The 21,004-nt window shown below is 41.6% G+C and overlaps 1 protein-coding gene across 3 annotated transcripts; it reads left to right on the top strand.

The window, feature by feature from the left end:
* Positions 1-809: 809 nt before the first annotated feature.
* On the top strand, positions 810-20,867 carry C2H3orf18 (chromosome 2 C3orf18 homolog). Of its 3 annotated transcripts, none has more exons than XM_060765791.2 (6): positions 810-996; positions 9,527-9,929; positions 10,589-10,614; positions 10,986-11,115; positions 13,609-13,635; positions 15,590-20,867. In XM_060765791.2, exons 2-6 carry the CDS (start codon positions 9,696-9,698, stop codon positions 15,659-15,661), a joined length of 489 nt encoding a protein of 162 aa, XP_060621774.1. In that variant the 5' UTR covers positions 810-996; positions 9,527-9,695; the 3' UTR covers positions 15,662-20,867. The 3 variants fall into 3 exon arrangements, with proteins under 3 accessions (XP_060621774.1, XP_060621776.1, XP_060621775.1); XM_060765793.2 differs by having other exon boundaries at positions 13,614-13,635; XM_060765792.2 differs by lacking the exon at positions 13,609-13,635 and having other exon boundaries at positions 813-996.
* The last annotated feature ends 137 nt before the right edge of the window (positions 20,868-21,004 follow it).

The raw sequence follows: 21,004 nt of genomic DNA on the forward strand, positions 1-21,004 counted from the left end.
GAGGGAGCTCATCCGCACTCACACTGGATTTGAACCTCCAACCCTTACCCTAACCCAAAGCTTGCCCTAACTGTAACCTCTAACCCTTACCCTAACCCAAACGCAAAACCTTACCCTAACCCGAAACCATAACCTCCAACCCTAACCTTACCCTAACCCTAACTGTAACCTCTAACCCTTACCCTTACCCTAACCGTAACCTCTCACCCTTATGCAAACCCAAACCCTAAACCTTACCCTAACCCTAACCTCTAACCCTTATCCTAACCGTAACCTCTCACCCTTACGCAAACCCAAACCCTAAACCTTACCCTAACCCTAAACTGTAACCTCCAACCCTTACCTAGGGAGAGTGTGGATGAGCTCCCTCTGTCAGTTCCAGCTCTCCATGTGGGGACATGACAGAAACCTCCCACAATGATGGTAAAACAGCAAAACATCCAGGTGTCTCCTAGGTAACGTCCTTGCAGACGTCCTTGCCAATTCTCTAAGAACAGAAGCGACTTGCAGTTTTTCAAGTTGCTCCTGACACGGAAAAAAACCCCCAAGGCCTTTCCCCTTCTCTGCCAAAGAGTACTGGTGGCTCCCCAAATCACAACTTCCAGGATTCCCTAGCACTGAGCCAGGGTGAAGCGTCAAAAGACGCCTCCCGGCCATTCATAGGGTTTCCTCCTGACGGCAAATCCCGCGCAAATCCTAACCTCGAAGGGCGCTCATTGGTCGGCTCTACGGCGGCGAACTGCTCTCCCCGTGAGTGACGTGGACGTAGGCCCAATCGCGAATCTTAGCGCCGCCCCCCGTGGGCCAATCCCAAGCGAAGGGGAGCCCAAAGCCGAACCTCCAGAAGGGCGGCGAGGGGAGGGGACCGGGATCCTCCTCCTCCTCCTCCTCCTCTTGCTGGAGCATCCATCCTCTTCTTCCCGGGGAGACACAATGGCCAGCCAGAGCCGGGCGGCGGCAGCATCAGCACCCACTTCTGAGGCTCCTCCGGCGCAGGTAACCTCCATAGCCGGGAGCCCTGCCTGCCTGCCTGCCTGCGAGGAAGCCAGTCCTATCTGCCGCTGAGTTTCCCACGGAGGCGGCGGAGGAGGAAGGGGGGGGGGAGCGGTCCTCTTGCAGGCTTCGCCCCTTCTCCACCGGGAGGAGCGGGATCAAAAGCAGGCTGGCCTCCAGGGCAAGAGGGAGGAAGTGGATGAGGGACATAGAGGCAGGGAGAGAGAGAAGGCCTGGCAAAAGGGGAGGCCCTGCGTCTACACCGGAGAATGGATGCAGTTTGACTCCGCTTTACTCCTTGCCACGGAATCCTGGGAGTTGGGAGTTTTTGCAAAGTGGTCCGCCTCCCCTGCCAAAGAGGCCCGCGCGCAGGATCCCCCTGGCATTGGAATTAAACTGCATTCGTTCCGCAGTGTAGACGCAGGGCCTCCCTCATCACCAGGTGTCAAACTGTATGGGTTCTGCAGTGGAGAACCTGTCCTAGGAGCTGTGCAAGGGGGAGGGACTCTCTTCCTCCTCCCCCTCCTCCCTGCCTGGGTGCTGATGTCATGGTTTTGGCTCACAGGACTGAGCATCCTCACGAACACGTGCACACGCAAGAGAGAAGGGTGATAGGAGAGAGCCAGGGAGGAGGTCACCAACCTGGAGGGGTAGTTCAAACACTATACTCTCCTTCCATGCTAGGAGGGAAAGTTGACCTGAAAAACAGGCATGGGCCAACTTCGGCCAGGCAGGTGTTTTGGACTTCAACTCCCACAATTCCTAACAGCCTACTCGGTGTCCTGGGGGTGGGTACATAGGTAGTTGTGGAGCCCTATTCTTGACCTGCATCTTCTCCCACAGTGAGGGCATTGGTTTCCAGGTGGAAGGTGGTCTCAGTCGGGGTTTGCTTGATGTGCCTTCCTCTTGGCACGTTTCTCTCTTTCGCCCTCCATTCATGCCTCTTCAAATTGTACAGCACTGCTGGTCACAGCTGACCTCCAGCTGGAGCGCTCAAGGCCAGGGCTTCCCAGTTCTCAATGTCTATGCCACAGTTTTTTAGGTTGGCTTTGAGGCTATCTTTAAATCTCTTTTCCTGCCCACCAACATTCCGTTTTCCGTTCTTGAGTTTGGAGTAGAGCAACTGCTTTGGGAGACGGTGGTCGGGCATTCGGACAACGTGGCCAGTCCAGCGGAGTTGATGGCGAAGGACTATCACTTCAGTGCTGGTGGTCTTTGCTTCTTCCAACACGCTGACATTTGTCCGCTTGTCTTCCCAAGAGATTTGCAGGATTTTTCAGAGGCAATGCTGATGGAATTGTTCCAGGAATTGCATGTGACATCTGTAGATAGTCCACGTTTCACAGGCGTATAGCAGAGTTGGGCGGACAACAGCTTTATAAACAAGCACTTTGGTATCCCTACGGATGTCACACCACACAATTATAATACGAACTTGAGTATCCCTCATCCAAAATTCTTGAGGCCAGAGGTGTTTTTAATGCTGTTGACCTTTCCTCAGTATTTAGAATGCCTGTATTTGCATATATTTACATAATGAGACAACTTGGAGATAGGACCCGTGTTTAGACGTCATTTTCAGGCATGTTTCCAATTCGTCTTCTACACATAGACTAAAGTTAGTCTTTTTGAATAATATTGTGAATGAAACAAAGTTTGTGAACATTGAACCCTCAGCCATCAAAAGTGTTACCATCCCAGCCTCCCATGTGAACCATTTCCAATTTGAGAATTCTGGATACTCAGCTTATACTATGATTCCTCTTTAGCAGCCCTGGCTGCATCCTATGGAATCCTGGAAGAAAACTCTAAATGCCCCTCTGAAATTATCAATCCCAGGATTCAGTAGCATGTTGCCTAGGTGATTATAGTGGAATCATAGTACTATAACCGTGTAGTGTGAAAAAGCCCCAGAAAAAAAGAATTTAGCTTACTTTCTTTTTTATATATATATATATATGTATAAAATCGTAGAGTTGGAAGAGACCTCTTGTGCCACCCAGTCCAAACCCCTGCCAAGAAGCAGGAAAATCACATTCAAAGCACCTCCAACAGATGGCCATCCAGGATCTGTTTGAAAGCCTCCAAAGAGGGAGGAGGGAGCAAGCTTGTATTCTTTTGCCCTGGAGACTAGGATGTGGAAAAATGTCTTCAAATTACAGGAAAGGAGATTCCACCTGAACATTAGGAAGAACTTCCTGACTGTGAGAACTGTTCAGCAGTGGAACTCTCTGCCCCGGAGTGTGGTGGAGGCTCCTTCTTTGGAGGCTTTTAAACAGAGGCTGGATGGCCATCTGTCGGAGGTGCTTTGAATGCAATATTCCTGCTTCTTGGCAAGGGGTTGGACTGGATGGCCCATGAGGTCTCTTCCAACTCTATGATTCTATGAAAGAAGGAGCCTCCACCACACTCCAGGGCAGAGAGTTCCACTGCTAAACATCTCTCACCTTTAGGAAGTTCTTCCTAAGTTCAGGTAAAATCACCTTTCCTTTAGTTTGGAGCCATTGTTTTGCATCCTAGTTTCCAGGGCAGCAGAAAACAAGCCTTCTCCCTCCTCTCTATGACTTCCTCTCACATATTTATGCATGGCCATCATGTCTCCTCTCAGTCTGGTTTTGAGGAAGATCCCTGCTCCAAATACTAGTATATGTATCACAAGTCTCACTTGATATACTTCATGCATGGTTTTGGAGAGGCTGTGACTACTTTAGCTGCCCTGGCTGCATCCTAGGGAAGGGAAGGGATATTGTGCACTTTTCGTAGAAAGTTCCCTGATTGTCATGTTGTGATTAGAATGTTGGATTAGGGGTATTTCTAATTTACACTGTAGAATTATTGCAATTCAACACCACTATAAATGTCATGGCTTCATGGTTTGCAGTTGTAGTTTTGCAAGGTCTTTAACCTTTTTTTGCCAAAGAGTGCTGGTGCCTCATTGAACGACAACTCTCAGGATTCAATAGCATTGAGCTATGGCAGTTAAAATGGTTTCAAATTGCATTAATTCTACAGTGTAGATGCACTGGACTCTGAGGCAGTCCCCACTCATCCATAAAAACCCAGTGGCTGGCCTTTTGTAAATCACACTTTTCCAACCTTCAAAGAAAGCAATAGCAAACCTTCTCTGAAAAAGTTTACCACTTCATCACACTAGAGAATGAATCTACTTTAAATCTGGCTGCAGCTTCCTTCAGAATTCTGGAGTTTGTAGTTTAGGGAGGCACCTTTAACAGCCTCACTAAACTACAAATCCCAGAATTCTGCAGGAGGCAGAAACTGGATTTAAAGTGGATTCATTCTCTAGTGCGATGAGGTCCAAATGAAAATCTCAGGATAAGATTACTGTAGGTTGGAATTGACTTGCAGGCACGAAACAGCAACAGTAATGTGATACCAAAGACATTTCTAGCCATTGGTAACTTTTAATATTAGGAGAAAAGTCAACACTAGTGGGGAAACAGGTCATCACACTATGAATAGAGCAGGAATGATTAGGAGGAAAGCGTTACTCATTCTCTTCAAATAGAAGAACTAGTGTTGCTTTACTGTCATTGGTTAGCAAAACCAACAACAACAATATTTTATTTTGGTCAACCGTTAGCAAAAGCAGGAATTGTTCATTCACACAACACATATGAATGGAATACATAGTTTCCAGGTTATAGAATATTGACATAGTAGTGAGAGCAACCACTTTTTAATGGCTTGATTATGACAGTGAGGACAGATCTGCGGCATACCTCAGAGGAGCAGATGCTGGGGGATTAATAACAGAAGATACACAAATCCACACATGTGCACGGTTTTAAATCATTTTAAAATATTTGATGCACGTGGTTTTAATCTACCGTTTTTAAACTAGCTGAACAGAAGGATAAATGTTTCGCCTTTTAAAATCATTGTAGTCTTCATATTCTTTTAAACTGATTTTATTGTGCACAGGCCTTTAGGTAGAGGTTGGGATATAAATATTTGAATAAATAAATGAGATGGATAGTGCTTTCATGCCTTGCTTTTAGGATCACAGTGTGCAATAAGAAAATAGGGACCCCAGCCAGAAAAGACATCTCACATCTCTTAATTATTCCATTACAGGAGTGGGTAACTGTTTGTCTCTAAAAATGATGTTGCATCTCCAATCCGCCCTCAGAAATATAGGAAGGGATGCTGGAAATTACAATCCAGCAGCAACTGGAAAATCACAAGTTTCCCACATCTATTTTATTGTGGTTTTTCAGTAGGTAAATGTGTGTAGAAGTTATTTGGAAACTGGGCTTATCCATTCTTTCCTCTCTTTTTTTAGTGCACTATAGATATCTGATGTTCTTAAATAGCCTGCATTCAGCTTGGCTCAGTTGATGGCAAGCTAATCACAAAGAAAATGTGTCTTCCTGACCTCAGATATGGAATATTCCAATGACTGAGCATCTTTAGAGGAAAACATTTGTAAAGCTAGGAGCACATTATGCTCCTCCCTCACCCTCTCGATCTCTGTCTTATTTTCATAATGCAGAAAAAGCCCTTCTTAACATGCAGAAAACTTACTTGTAGCACAATTTCATAATTTCAATTTCTACACTCAGCCAGCTGCGCCACAATCCCATGAAGTCCTGAGGTTTGTAGTCCAGTGAGGTAGTTAGAATTCTAGTTCTGTAGTTCAGAAAGTTGCACTATAGCTCTCTAGCAGAGGATTCAAAGTACCTTCCCAGACTGTAGATCCCAGTGATTCATGACAGTTAACCTGGATGTTTAATGCTATAAATGGAGGGAAGGGGAAAGAGAGATTTATCCTTCCTTCACCAGTCCATTCTCTTGCTTGCATGGGATTCTTGATTGCCTGTGTCTCCCAAACAGTACATTAAATAGAATGTCAGATTAGAGGCAGTTTTAAATATCTTTACCTGGATTAAGCCTATTTTGAGCAGACATGTATGGGATTCTGCTGTTAAGCACTGTAGCCCAGCTTGGGTCTTCTCCTTGCCAGTCAAAAAACAGATTAGGGAATAGGGATTCATCCTGTGTTAGATGAGGTTGCACTTCCTTGAAGATGCAGGTTCGCAGCTTAGGTGTTCTGGATTCAACTCAGTCTGGATACTCAGATTTTAGCAGTAGCCATGAGCACCTTTTTACAGTTAAAATTGGCATGTCTGTGCTGTCACACGCTGGGCCTGTAGCAATTGTCTATTAACAGGACGTGATCTTTATGTGCCCAGCGGGACACCGGGGTGCCTCGGCTGAGAGGCCCTATGAACTTCCCTATACAAAGTCTTTAGAAGCTTGGAAAGTTTAACAAAGTTCTTTATTGGTGCAACAAATCAGTCAAATACTTCTTAGATCTTCAACAAATCAACCAAATATTTCTTAAATTGTCCACAATGGACAGACAACTTGCTCCATGAACTGTTTCTTCTATGAGGGACATCCTTTTGAACCCTCCCTGGGCAATCTGTCTTTTAGGCTTAGCAGGTGTGGGGCCCTACTCCCGGTTCCAATTTGCTTTATGGGTACCCGAGTAGACCTTACTGGCTAAAACTCTGAAGATTTTCCAGCTGGCGTCCTTTGGATTTTTCCCACGACTGCTGTGGATCTGTTTCTTTAACCCCAACAAGGGCTGTGCTGTATTTCTTAGTAAAGCTGTGAGAATTGTCTTCCTCAGCCAAGCTTGTAAGAAACGAAGCTTTTCTACAGGAGGGAAAAACTCACATGTCCTGTAGTTGGGCTTCAAACTGTAAGACTGAACAAACTGTCCCCTTTTCCCTCCTGAACCTGGGGGAAAGGGCGGTTCCAAAAGCCCCAACAATGATAGGCAGGCTGCTAGCCTATGACTGCAGCCTGGGGAAAGCTGCTTAACTCCAAAATGCCTGGCTAACAGAAACACGTGCAAACTAACCATGCATAGAAAAAGAAAATTTAGCTTCTGGCACAGCTGTGCCAGCACAATGTCAGCGATGCCCATTCCTTGAAATGTTAGATTTGGCCACAGTGGCACTTACATGGATTGTACTACTGTAATGTACTCTATATGAGGAGACCTTTGGAAATTGTTTGAAAACTTCAATGGGTCCAAAATGCTGCTTCCAGAATGTTGACTGGGGCCAGTTTTGGCGAACATACAACTCCCTGGTGAACTTTCCCCCCACCCCTGAAGCACAATTCAGAGTGTTGGTTATGACCCATAAGGGTATAAACAGCTGAGGCTGAACCTATACGGAGCCACCAGGATAAGTGAGTAAATAAGTAGCCAGGATATTGAGATCTACACAAAAGTGATGTCGCTTGGATCTTGCCATGTTCACAAGCCTTCATGGTGAGAAGTTGAGAAGGAGCTTTCTCTGCATTTTTATGGTTATTTACTTTGGTTCACTGTTTGTCTACACAGGCTGTTGCTATTATTGTTGTTTGAAATGGTATCTACCATTTCTGTCACTTGCTTGAGGATTGTTTATTTTTTATGATCTTGTTTAGTATGAGTTCTTATGTTTGAGGCTCGTCCCACATGATTGGTCATGTGTTGCTCCAGCAGGTCCTTTGGTGAATTTAGGGATGCTCTAATAGTATGATAGGATTACTATATTATTACATCACTTGCCTGTATCTATCTTTATGGTCTATCTCGCTATAATTAGGTGACAAAAGAACAACTCTTATCACCAAACAGAATTAAAGCTTGCAACTTCTTAACTCTGAGCCCTCAGAACAAGCCCAAAGACCAGCTCCTGAAAGTTAGTCAGATTTGTATTCAGCAATATTCAAGAAAAGAAATAGTTCCATAACTTGATGGAGGGAAGCTGTCATATCAGGAATTCTTAATGTTGCTTTTCCTCTTGTTCATAAAGCATAAGATCTCACAAGGTTTTAACCTCCATTCATCCATGAAGCTTGTTGGGTGACCATTTTTCTGACTCACCTGTCTCGCATGATTGGACAATGGTGGCGAGACAATATTAAATAAGAATAAGCCAGAAATGTATCAGTTTTGCTGTCTTAACTCTTATTCATATAGCTGATTGCAAAACGATTCTGTGGTTGTAGTGATGTCCCTTCAAACTGTGCCTTTAAATTGACTTTGACATATAATGATCCTATTTTAGATTTTCTTGCAATATTTATTCAAAGAAGGTTTGAAACCAAAATTCTGGCTGCATAACCTACATTGTTGTTAGGTGCTTTTAAGTCAGTTCTTAATGGCAACCCTCTTGTAGGGTTTTCTTGGCAAGAATTATTATGAGAAGGTTTGCTATTGACTTCCTGTTCGGCTCAGAAACTATGTCTTGCTCACCGGGTTTTCATAGTTGAGCAGAGATTTAAATCCTGCTCTTCTAGAATCTTAGTCTAACACTTAAACCACTATACCACACTGGCTCGCTTGTTGTTTGGTATTGGTTGATATAATATCATGACTATTTAACAAGATAAGAATTAAACGACTTTCCAGATGTTTTTGGACTGCAAAGATCAGTATCCCTAGCCAAGCATAATCAAAGGTGAGGAATGCTAAGAATTGCAGTTCAACATCTGTAGAGCTGCTTTGTAATATTGATATGAATCCTACCATAGTGACTCTAAGGAAGGTGAGTATTGCACTAAATCCTTTTTTAAAAAGGACGGGGGGGGGGGGGGGGCTACAAATTATGCAACTTTTCATGCTGTAAAGCACATGTCTTTTACTCTAATGATCTCTGTTTTTCAGTCTATAAAATTATATCCTAAAATCATTTTGGCCCATGAAGATAGGATATAAAACCTGAATTCAGTGAGACTAATGCCTCTTGTAGACTTGTCATATTGTTCATGTTGCATTATGTTTATGAACGGAATGGTTTCTGATTTACATCTCAGCCATCAATTAAGTGTTCTGACTTAAAGAAATCTGCCATTTACACCTGCAATGTGAGCATAGGAATAACAATGTGAGCATAGGAATAGCAGCTTATTTATAGGGTTGCTCTAGAGCAGGCATTCGCAACATGTGGTCCTCCAGGTGTTTTGGACTTCAGCTCCCAGAATTCCTGATGACCCGATGAGCTGTCTAGGGCTTCTGGGAATTGGAGGCCTGAACACTTAGAGGGTCACAGAAGCCTCAGCTTCCCAGAAGCCTCAGCTGCTTTGCCCAGTGATCAGGGAATCTGGGAGTGGAAGTCTCAAACACTTGGAAGACCAGAGTTTGGGAAGTACTGCTCTTGCACAAAACTGGGGAGTTTCTTGAAGCCCAAAAGTACTGTATTTATGTATTTGTTTTGGAGGAGAGGGCTGCATTTTAGCAGTGTACAATACCAAAGGCAAAAGTGCGGGATCATAAATACTGATATACTAACTAATATGCCAACTAACTAATATTTAGGAAAAGTGTTTCTATTTTTAGCATGAAGGAAGCTCTTTACAGAAGTTGGGGAACTACCAAAATATGACATGAGGAAGGGCAATTGGTCATTTCAGAAACCCCAGAGGGATTGAGCTGGTTCACATGTGCTCTAAAATAATTTGGGAGACAAAACCAGATTTTAGTGTTTTTTTTTTCTTCTTTTATTGCTAGGTCAGCCGGACTTCAGTTCAGAAGAATCATTAAAAATGCAAACAATCAGAAAGGGCTTAACCATCAAGATTTGTGACTGAAAAGGAATTGTGAGACCTTCATAGCTGAAAGCTTTTGTCATTCAATACGTCAGTGAAATAGAAAACAGGACAGAAAACACTTGCCCAAGATGAATTTCAGCACATCCACTGTGAACACTTTGTACCATGGCAGTACTGCCACTCCTGAACCAGACCGAGGAACAACTGTAGATGCAACTGGCTCAGAAACGGCTACCATAACACCTGAAACCAGCAGCTTTAATAGCACCAAAATCCCTGATGTTGCCAGCAATAGTCCTGGCATGGGGACCATGCTGCTCTCTTTTGGCATAATCACTGTGATTGGTCTGGCTGTTGCAATGGTAAGACAGTGTCTTTTGATGATTTTTGCATGGAATGGCTGCCTGAAGGTGGCAGGAGAGGGTGGGAAACATCTGAGTTAAGGAAGTCCTCTTTAATATTTCAGGCAGAATACAAAAATGCCTGAGGCTTGGTATATAACTTTTTGCCAGTTGCTCTGTCATGGATTCCTTGAAAGGCCTCACTTTCTGATTGCTTTGACTCAAAGAGCATGTTAGTTTTTTTACCTGATCTGTAAGGTGAGATATAAACATTTTAATAATAAATTGGCAGTACTTCTAACTTAGGTCGGTTCCACACATATCCATTGTTTTTTCAACACTATATCCATCCTGAAAGCCAGTTCACCCATGAGGTCACATAAGTGTGCCACATCTGATAGTTTCTTATAGACTTAGGAAGTCCATATACTTACAGGTTTCTCTAGTTTTCAAGAGCTGCCCCATACCTTTTCTTGTGCAAAAGATGCACATACTTGCCCAGTACAACAAGGAAATGACAAGTTTCCAAGGAACCGTTTGGGTTGTTGTTTCCTTCTCAAAGTATTTATGACAGTTAACCAAAGCGGGTGTGTGTGTGTGTGTGTGTGAAAAAATTCTGCTGAAAGTGTGCTTCCAAGAACCAAACCTTTCTGTTGTTTCCTCCCCCCCCCCCCTTCCAGGTTTTGTATATCAGGAAGAGGAAACGGTAAGTACTCTCTGCTCTTGAATGCAACAATGTTTCACACCTTGTTTCTCTTCCTGGAGATTTTCTTTTGGCAATAAAAAAAGGCTGAACCAAGTGAAAAAGCTGGACCAAATGTATTTCTAGTTTCTAATGTAAAACTGGGTTTGGCAGGCATGGGAGCTTAGGGTGGGGGTAGAAATCAGCACCCTTCTTAATGTTTAATTGTAGCTCCCAGGATTCCTCATCATTGTCCATATTGACAAGGACTGCTGGATTTCCAATCCAACAACATCTGGAAGGCCACATGTTTCCCACTCCTGGGTTTGATTCTCTAGCTACTTGACGATGAGAAAAAATCAGAAAAAATCTGTTTAGGATTATGCTTTTTGCAGATTGGAAAAACTACGACACCAGCTGATGCCCATGTACAACTTTGATCCTGCTGAAGAACAGGATGAGCTGGAGCAAGAGTTGCTGGAACATGGCAAAGATGCTGCTTCTGTGCAGGCCTCTCAGAACAAGGTATTGCTATTTTCACAGGCCATTCCTTATCTTTGGCTCCAAGCTGAACTCACAAGAAGCTTGCAGTGAAATCACAGCTGGTTTGCTATTGCTGGTTTTCAACAAACATCTGTGGGTTTGAGTATTTATGATCCAATATAGTACAACCCCCCCCCCCCCCCCCCGTTGAAACAAAAATGAGGTATTATATACAATTGTTATTGTCTTTAGCAGTCTTTTGAGAGCTAGCTTGGTATAGTATTTTGAGTGTTGAGCTAGGACCCTGGGACCCACTCAGCCAAGGAAATTCACATTATCTTAGAGGAAACCAACTTTGAATAAATCTTGCTAAGAAAGCCCCATGACAGTTTCACTGTAGGGGTGCCAGAAGATGGAAGTGACTGGAAAGCGCACAAGAACAGCAAAGGTTGATTGTTCTAGATTCTGAAAGGAGAGACACAGAGATCCTTCAGGCACTGCTGTTATTTCTTGTTTAATACATTAGAGAACAACATGCAAAAGAGTTTTAGACAATCAACAGAAAATACCACGGTTTTAAAAGACAGATAATTCTTAATCCACTCCTGACTGGCAATCCCATTGGAAAGCATACCTTATGATTAGAAGATGGACCTGTCACTCCATCAAATTCACTCCCTACCTAATATCTCCATCATGGACATTTTTAGAAGAATGAAATCGTTTAAAAGGATCCCTATTTAACTATGGAAATGTGCTAAGTGGCCTAAGGCAAATCCCTGTCTCTTAGAGGAAAGCAACATTGTCTCAGTCTGTTGTTGTTTCCTGTTAAGTGACCTTTGACCCATGCTGACCCTATAAATGAGAGTTCCAGGATCTCCCATCAGCTGCCTCACTCAGATCTTAGAATCTCAAGGCTGCGAGTTCCCCCATTGAATCAATCCATCTACAATGTGGCCTCCTTGTTTTCTTCCTGCTTTCCCCTTTCCTCAGTATTATAATATTTTCCAGTAAATCATGTTACCCCATGATATGTTCCAAGTTTAATTTGTTCAAAGTTTAATTTGAAGTATATAACTTAATTTGAAGTTAAGTTGGATTTACTTCCAGTAACTACACATGGGTTCCCATCATTGAATTCTTACAAACTAATTGAATGTTAACATATTGAAAACTGGATCTTTAGAAAATTAAAATGTTATGCCATGATAATAGAAACGGATGGGAAAGAGTGATAGTAATGCCTGTAGTCCTCAGGATACATGTCCTGTAAGATTCCTATCTCACTTCTTAGAGTTATGTTCCAATGAAACCTGAGGTGGTTTTGGAAGGCTTCCTATGTGGAATATCACTAATTCCTCCATACTATACCAGATTAAAGTAGAGTTTCTAGGGATAGGACCCAGCAACTTGCACCTTTTAGCCAATGGTGGGATAACAATGGTGGCTCTTCAAATGGTCTTGGATACAACTCCCATCACAGCATAATAATTGGTCATGCTAACCAGGGCTGGTGGGAATTCATTTTCAATAAGATCCACAGTGTGGTATTTACCACTGAACAGTGGGTTTTTTCTCCCTGCCATAGTGCACGAAGAAAGAATTGTATTAAAATATTACAAAACAGTAGTAATTATACTACAATAAGAGAATAAGGAATATGAAGGGACCAATGGAATGACTACAGACTTGATTTTGGATGGTGTGATTTTAATAACTTTTTAAAATCATTTTACTTACAGGTGGGTGGGTTTTAATTTAAATGTTATTGTATTACCGATGCTTAATTTTTATGTTATATCCAAATGTTATTTTATGTTTTAATATGGCTACATTTTCAATTTATAGTTATTGTCTAGCTATTATGTTTTGGTTTTTACACATATGTACGGCATTGATTTTTGCCTTTATTATGTTGGAAACTGCTTTGAGTTCCCTTAGGGGGAGAAAAGTGGTATATAAAAATAGTAAATAAATAAATATATTAAAATATTACAGAACAGAGAATAAGGAATAGGAACTGACAAATGAAACAACTTCAGATTATGATTTTGGGTGGCAGGATTTTAATAATTGGTTTTAAATTGTGTTGTTTTAATTTTTTGGTTTTAATGTAAATATTTATTTTATTATATGTTTATTTTTGGCATCAAATTGCTGCCTAATGTGTAAGGCTGCTCTGAGTCCCCTTCGGGGTTGAGAAGGGCAGGATATAAATGAAGTAAATAAACAAACAAACAAACAAACAAATAATAGTGTTATAATGAAATCAAGATTTTATGTATCTCTGGATGCAACTGTCAGTTAGCCAAAACCAGCATTTTTCAGAACTGATGAGGCAGAACCATTTTGCAGAGGCTTGGGGTGAACTCTTCCCACCTGTATTACTTCCCAACTAAGCTTCTTCACTGAAGAAATTCTTGATCTAAGCCTTAGTTCTAGAAAGTGTTGGGGGTGGGATGGGCGGAGGGATAAGGAATTGTTTAGTTGATTTCACAGAGGTCTTTCTTTTCCCCATTGATTTTTCTTTGAAAGCCCAGCCAGCATGGACAAGAAGAGCCGGTATGTTTCTGTGGCAGTGGTGTGACCTGTTTAGAGTAGACTCCTTTTTGTGATATAACCTTTCCTCATATAGTAGAGAAGTTGTAGTTGTTTTGGGAAGAAAATCATGGCTTGTGTGCTAAGACAGACCCACACTGACCAAAAACATTCATTTCCATATTGATAAGGAAATTTAGAGCTTGTACATCAGATCTATGAAATCAGATCTCCAGAAAATATCAGCTTTTTGTATAATACTTAAAAAACATAGAAAAATACAAGTAGCATGGATTTATTTTCTCCATAGAGCACCTGAGTTTGGCAGAGTTGACAGCTTGAGAATGACTCTGAGTATGTGAATTGACTTTTAAAAGATGTGGTTTTTTTTCCTCCCAGACCACATTTTTGCCATGATGCTGATGGGATTTGACCACAATGTAGGATGTCACCAAAGATCAGGAGCTAAATCAGTTCTCTTTAGAGCATTTTAAAAAAATCATCTCCATTACCAGCTGCAAAGTAACTTCCCTAGAAATCCAGACCATCTCTGCCCTGTACGAGGTTACCAACTCCTTTCTTAGACAGAGAATATTGAATTATGAAGAAGCCTCTATATTGTTACATCTGGAAAAAAATATTTAGGTGCTGTGTTGGTGTAATTTTTGCTCTCTGAAGAAGCCAGTGAAACTTAAAAGGCTTGCATGATGTATTTTATACTTTTTGTTTGGTCCAATATAACATTTTTTTTGGGTGAATTTTGGATTTTCTTGTCTTTTCCTGCATGGACAACAGGGCTAAGCCTCAATGTGTTTCCTGTATTAAAGATACCCAAATTTTTCTACAACAGAGGAACTTTATACAAGAAGAAGCCAAGAGTCTGGGACATAACTCTTTGTAGAGCAAGTATCGGTAGAAGATGGCCAAAGGAGTATTGCTCTGTTGTTTTTTAACAGGGCAAGCCATGGGTTTTCCTAGTTCTGCATCCAAGGTCTTGTGTCTAGCTTCCAACATACTTTCCATACCTTTTCCATAACCTCTTTGTTCCAAAGGCAAATCCTCTCTCTCTGTTTTTAGATTAATCTTTTTCCGAATTTGTCCATCTTCTCTCCCAAAAGTTATTTTGACCTCTTCTTGCCCCATAGGTCCTCCAACAGGAATATTAGATGTAAGCTGAATTTTAAGAGCACTTGCATGATGATGCACATAACTTTTAAGAACATGGCCCACTTAATGACTGTTCTAAGATTATCCTATGAACAATTCAAACTGTGGTGCTGAATAGTGATGTGACATCCTGCAGGTTCTGGGAACGTATATGAAAGCAAAGTACACAAAGTAGAGATGCCTAAATTTTGTAAGGCACCCCGAGTCCTTCTGGAGAGGTGGGGTGGGATACAAATAAAGATGATGATGATAAAGATGATGATAATGATGATGATACCAGAGTTGACCTATTGAAAGGTCTAGACTATCTGAAAGACCTTATGTGAGCATGATTACATTTTAAGTTCCTTGGGAAAGGACTTTCCTGTTGTCAAAGACCTGTCTGGTATTGACCCATAGAAGAGCCTAATTGGTGACTGCTTCCATTCTGTGAAATTTTCTTTCAGGAGAAGTTAATCTGGCCAGACCCTTCTCTCCTTTCCATATAAGCATTTAATTGTCCTTTAACCATTTTATTGTTAGGATTTGAACTGTAGTTTGGGTGTAATCTGTGCTGTAAACTTCTTTGGGTTCCATATTGGGAAAAAAGTGGGGCATTAAATAAATAAATAAACCAACCATCCATCCAACCAACCAATCAAGTACATAAGTTCAAATCAACATGATTTCTCTATTTGTTGACTTGGTATTCAGAAATGGATTGATTGAGTGTGTTCTCGTTAGGAGTAACTAATAGGGTACAAACCATGTGTTCCTTCTGAATTTTATTATTTATTTGTTTTCTTTTCATATCCCTCTACTTTTGTTATAGACAAACCCAGGAGTGCTCCAGAGACCTAGTCGCCTTGTGTTCACAGATGTTGCAAACGCCATCAATGCATGAACATTTCTTTCTCAACCTGAGACATGAGAGGAGGATACCAACCAAATAGCAACTTCACATGGATAGTGACCTTCGATTCTAGCTGGGAGAAATAGCTGAGAACCAATATATTTCAGGAACGTGAAGACTGTTGGTACTTCTGTTGCCATCCAAGTGCCCCACATGTCTGTGCTCTACGTTTTATTGGTAACGGTGATACCAAACAGTGTGCAATAGAAGATGTAAGGGTAATTGTAGATAAAATGGTCAGAATATATATATTGTGGCGGACGTGGGTTGGAAGCTAGAGCATCACTTTCTAAGGCTTTTCTCCCTTGGGTTGTTGTGAGAGAACCCTAACTCCAGAGTTCTGCAGGCAGACCTAAGCCAATCTATGCAGTATATTTTTGGCTTCTACTGCCAATTATTTGGGTGTAACGTCTTGGAGCTGGAAGCCTGAATAATCGTTTGCCATGTTATGGCAAACATAAAATATCATCCTAGAACATCTGCTGGGTCACCTAGTTGTTCCATTTCATGTTCTTCATGTACATAGAAGCTGAACATGATCCTTCTCATTGATTTTGCCAACACAGGTGTTCTGCTAGTTACTCTTAGAGTAGTGATAATCTTGGGAGATGGTGCTGTTGATGGTGATCAGTATGGCTTGTATGTGTGTTGGAAGTGGTTTATTCATCCAAACCATCACCTCCTCTGAGCATTCATTGATACTGCAAGCAGGAGAGTCTTACAGTAGGAGCAGAAATACTAGCATAGATTTCAAGGCCAATAATCAGATTCTTCTTCAGCCAAAGACAGGGAGTCTCGGTTGAAGGGCCATCATTTTGGAAGAATACTGTGTACACATGCATGTTCTCATATACATGTAACAATCAGAAACTGGTTCTTTATATGGAACAGGTTAAAAATCTGACCTTGACTTGTTGACTATTAGTCATCCACATTCAAAACATTTTATTTTTATTTATTTGTTTTGTTTTGACCATTTTAAAGTAGATAAGAACAAGCCAAGCCAAGTAAAACAAAACAAAAAGTCAGGGTAATGTTATATTTCTAAGTTGATAAGGGTACATGGGTGGGTTGTCTAATTTTCCAGGCTTTAAAAAAAGCCAATATTTGGTTACTATTTAAAGCCAGATGTATTTAAAGAAAGTTTTCATTGTGAACTAGGTTCCATCACTTTAAAATTGCACATTTAATGTTGCTTTCCAATTTGTTGTGGAAATTTATTTATGTATTTATTTATTTATTGAGGAAGTTGAGATCGCAATCTCCTTTTTTCAGAAAAGGTGGTGCTCAAATGATTAGAAGACTGGAAACTGTGTTTTGTTTCATTTAAGGATATTGGGATGGGGGAATGGGAATATGGGATAAAGAAGTATAGTTTTGCAAATGCGCAGTGGTATGTGCTGAACTCAGCAACCTTCCACAAACTCTAAACTAGAATGTCCCTGAACCTTAAGAGTTTAATAGCAACATTCAGTTTCTTCTTCACAGAAGATGCATGCTTCTCCACTCCCCACTAAGGGCTTACATGCTCAGGGACCTGCGGTGGCAGTCAGCTTCACTTCAGTTCACCCTTTGTAGTGTGATCATGGCTCTGCCTATTTCTGAACCCCAATGTTATCTATTTATGTATTAATTCATTCAGATTTCAGAGTTCATTTCATTGTCTTTCCGTTTCCACAACAGAGGAGGCAAAAGAAAGCTATAATGAAAAAGGAAATGCATGACAAGCATCATAAGTCGTGTAAGGGAAAAATGATGCTGGTCTTGGACCCCCTTGTGGGTGGTGTTTGTTGCTGTCATATGTTGTGTGGACAGAAGGAGAAGGGCAAAAAATAAAATCTCGCACTTGGGAAATTGGTAGGTTAAAATCCCTTATGTTGACTGTGATCACTGTGAAAATCAATTGTCATAAGATGACATAAGCAAAACGTTATGTTCTGTTCCTTCTTTGAACTGCCCCCTCTCCATGAATATCGTGATGACCAAGAGTGGACACTGAGGGATAAGGTGGGACATTCAAGCAGCAAGAGTTAAATTGTGGGAAAGGGACGTCTGGTCTAGGGCCAGCCTGATCCGGCTGACAGAGAGTCCTAGGATTGCCCTTGTGCCTCCTCAAAGGTCTGCTCCAGTGGGAGATCCTTGAACTGTTCTTTACTGTTAGGGCCCAAAGTATTACACGATGAGTGAAGATTTTTGTGTGAAGTTAACACATTTTATGCTGTTTGGAACCCAGCCAAAAACCACTGGGGAAGTGTATTGCTTATTAAGATGGGGGAAGTGCAGTCTGATACAAGCAGGGTTTCACGCTGAGAGATATGAAGTGGTTTGCTTATTGATGTGTGTGCGCGCATGAGAGAGAACGAGAGTGAATAAATGAATATAAATCTATATGTATGCTTGTCTATATCTTGGCTTTTCTCTTTTGAGCTCCTAAGACAACTAAGAAAAACAGATCCAGCCTCACTTCTTCCAGTCTCTTCTTGAAACTGAAACGGGCACTCGAACCCATCCCTCATGATCTCAACTCAGTTTTCCCCGCCTCCTTGCTGAAGAGTGCTTGTTTGACCTATTTGTTTTGTGAAAGAGCAAGGCTTTAAATCACATGAGACTGGATCTGTCTGACAGATACAAGACACTCAGTTGTCTCCCAGATGAGTTAGTGGTGTGATCTATGCAACACATGCATCGGTATATCAGTGCTATGGGTGTATTGTCATTTGATGGGTTTTTCAATACACGCAGTTTGTCAGTCAGATGTGAAATCTGCTCTAGGCTTGTGCAATAATTGTGTGGAGGTCTGTAAGGCATACAGCTGGTTGTGTGAATATATGCATCACATAACTCCATTAAATGGAACGTCTTGGCTGGTTTCACTCTTCTTACTCCTGTAGATCTTCCAGCCTTTTGAGATATATCTATAATAATCACTGTAGGAAAATGGAATTATAATGAAACCTTTTAAGAAACCCTTTCCTAAGGGCTTTCATGCAAACATGAGCAGCTCACTTTGCTCTAACAGTCCTATTTAACATCCCTTTTGAACAACAAGGAGTCTGTTGAATCTACAGTTCACAGTGGACCCTAATTAACCTTTTTCTGACAGCCCTGTGCTGCAAAATAATAAGTCAGGCGGCATTACATAGAGAAGGGGAAGTGGGAACTATATGTTTCATTATCACTTGCATTGGTGATGTTGGCTGCAGCTAACAGGAGTTTGAGCACATTAATATTTGGAGGGCCACCAATGACAACTGATGACATCATCATCATCATCATCATCATCATCATCATCATCATCATTAGAAACATAAGAAGATGAGTCCACAGCAGACAAGATCACTGCTGGCTGTTGTATTGGATCACACGTCGGACACTTCCCAAGTGTCTAGGACTGTGTGATGTATCGGCGAATAATCCGTGCAGATCCCAGTAAGGTGGCCTTTTGCAGCTGGCAGATGGCAATCTTGTCAGCACCAATTGTGTTTAAGTGCAGGCCAAGGTCTTTAGGCACCACACCCAGTGTGCCAATCACCACTGGGACCACCCTTACTGGTTTGTGCCAGAGTTTTTGCAGTTCGATCTTTAAATCCTCATATCGTGTCAACTGTTCCAGTTGTATCTCTTCAATCCTGCTGTTGCCTGGGATTACAACATCAACGATCCACACTCTGTTTTTTAACACGATTGTGAGGTCAGGAGTATTGTGCTCCAAAACCCGGTCAGTCTGAATTCGGAAGCCCCAGAGTAGTTTGACGTGTTCATTTTCTGTAACTTTTTCAGGCTTGTGATCCCACCAGTTCTTTGTCGCAGGCAAATGGTATTTGTGGCACCAGTTCCACAATAATAAATAAATAAATAAAGTTATTATTATTACTATTATTAACTGGTGACTTCCATGTCAGGAGGCAATAAGTAAGTCCTGATTTCAAAGAGTTGTCTTTGGTACTGATGTCCACTCCCCAAAAGGGTTCAGCACTTTGGATAGTATCTTCAAGGACGCGACTAGATAGATTTGCCATCCCACTGACTCGGAAACTACCAACTGAATATTCTGAAGGTCACAGGTTTCCCACCAAAGCCTGCCATAGAGTCTGCTGAGTATCAAATGAAGGAAATGGGAGCAGCAGGCTCTTTTCTGAGCTGCTATAAGGCAACTTAGATCTGTGAAGTTTTGTCCATGGTCCCCATACCCCCAATTCAAAAAGCTTTGGATGTCTTTTTCTCTTTTTTTTCCAGAAATAGACAATTTGGCTATTGACACCATCTGAGAATGGCATTTCACAGTTGCATATAGTAGCAGACCAAATTCTCAGGCCCCTCTAGGTTTGGCAGAGTTAAATGTGACAAGGATTTCCTCTTCTGCTGCTTCTTTTTCCACAATGATTTCATTGCTTCTTAAGCATTCTCATCACGGAAGCAAAAAAGAAACAAAAAGGTGCAACTGGAAGATGTAATGTATTCCCCAAAGGCAACAATATGCTCCATGAAGTGCTATTAACTGAAATCCTTGCAATTCTCAGGCACTTGAAAGCACAGTGATTAACTTGCTGCATATGTGAGATGAGCATGCACATTCATTCATCGGCTATTTCTGCAAAAGAAACAACGGAACAATTTTGGGCCCTACGTCTGTTGAACTGCAACCCCCATCATCTCCCAGCCAGCATGGCCAAATAGCTGTGGATTCTGGAAGTTGTAGTTCAATGGCTCTGGAAGGTGTGAGACTGATATAAGTAGAAAATGCCTTTTTAGGGCAGGGAATAGCCTAAGCCCAGTTGTTTGTCTCAAATACAATAGACCTGTTGAATCAACAAGAATTTGGTAAGCAGGCATTTCTGTAAATTGCATTGATTCAACAAGTCTATTCTAATTGGAACTAACTATTGGATTAGGGCCAGTGGGGACTGTTGTCTGTTCCCTTCATCCTGCCAACTCTGTCCTCTGTTGAAAGCTTTGTGGTAAGGTAGTGCTGATGTCTTTATCAAAAGAGAAGGGCCAGTGTATGTGTGTTTGTGTGTGTGTGTGTATGTTTGTGGGAGAGTGTGTGTGTGTGTGTTGAGCTTGTGCCGCAGTATTCTTCTAATGCAATAGGCCCTCCTTACGGGGTACTTTGAAGCACCTGCATAATGGTAGGATAATTGTTACAATAACATGTATCTGTATTTGAGATGTTATTAAAATATTTATGTGAAATCAAGTATGACTTTTGCTTTCTCTTCTTCAACCTTTGGAGTTTTGAAAGATCGTCTCTTAGCTATAACAGTTTGTGGTTTGTGGCAGACTACTCAAAAGGAGGCATAGCAGGTTAAACTGCTGAGCTGCTGAACTTGCTGA

Source organism: Anolis sagrei, chromosome 2 (assembly GCF_037176765.1).
Source record: "Anolis sagrei isolate rAnoSag1 chromosome 2, rAnoSag1.mat, whole genome shotgun sequence".
Lineage (NCBI taxonomy): Eukaryota > Metazoa > Chordata > Lepidosauria > Squamata > Dactyloidae > Anolis > Anolis sagrei.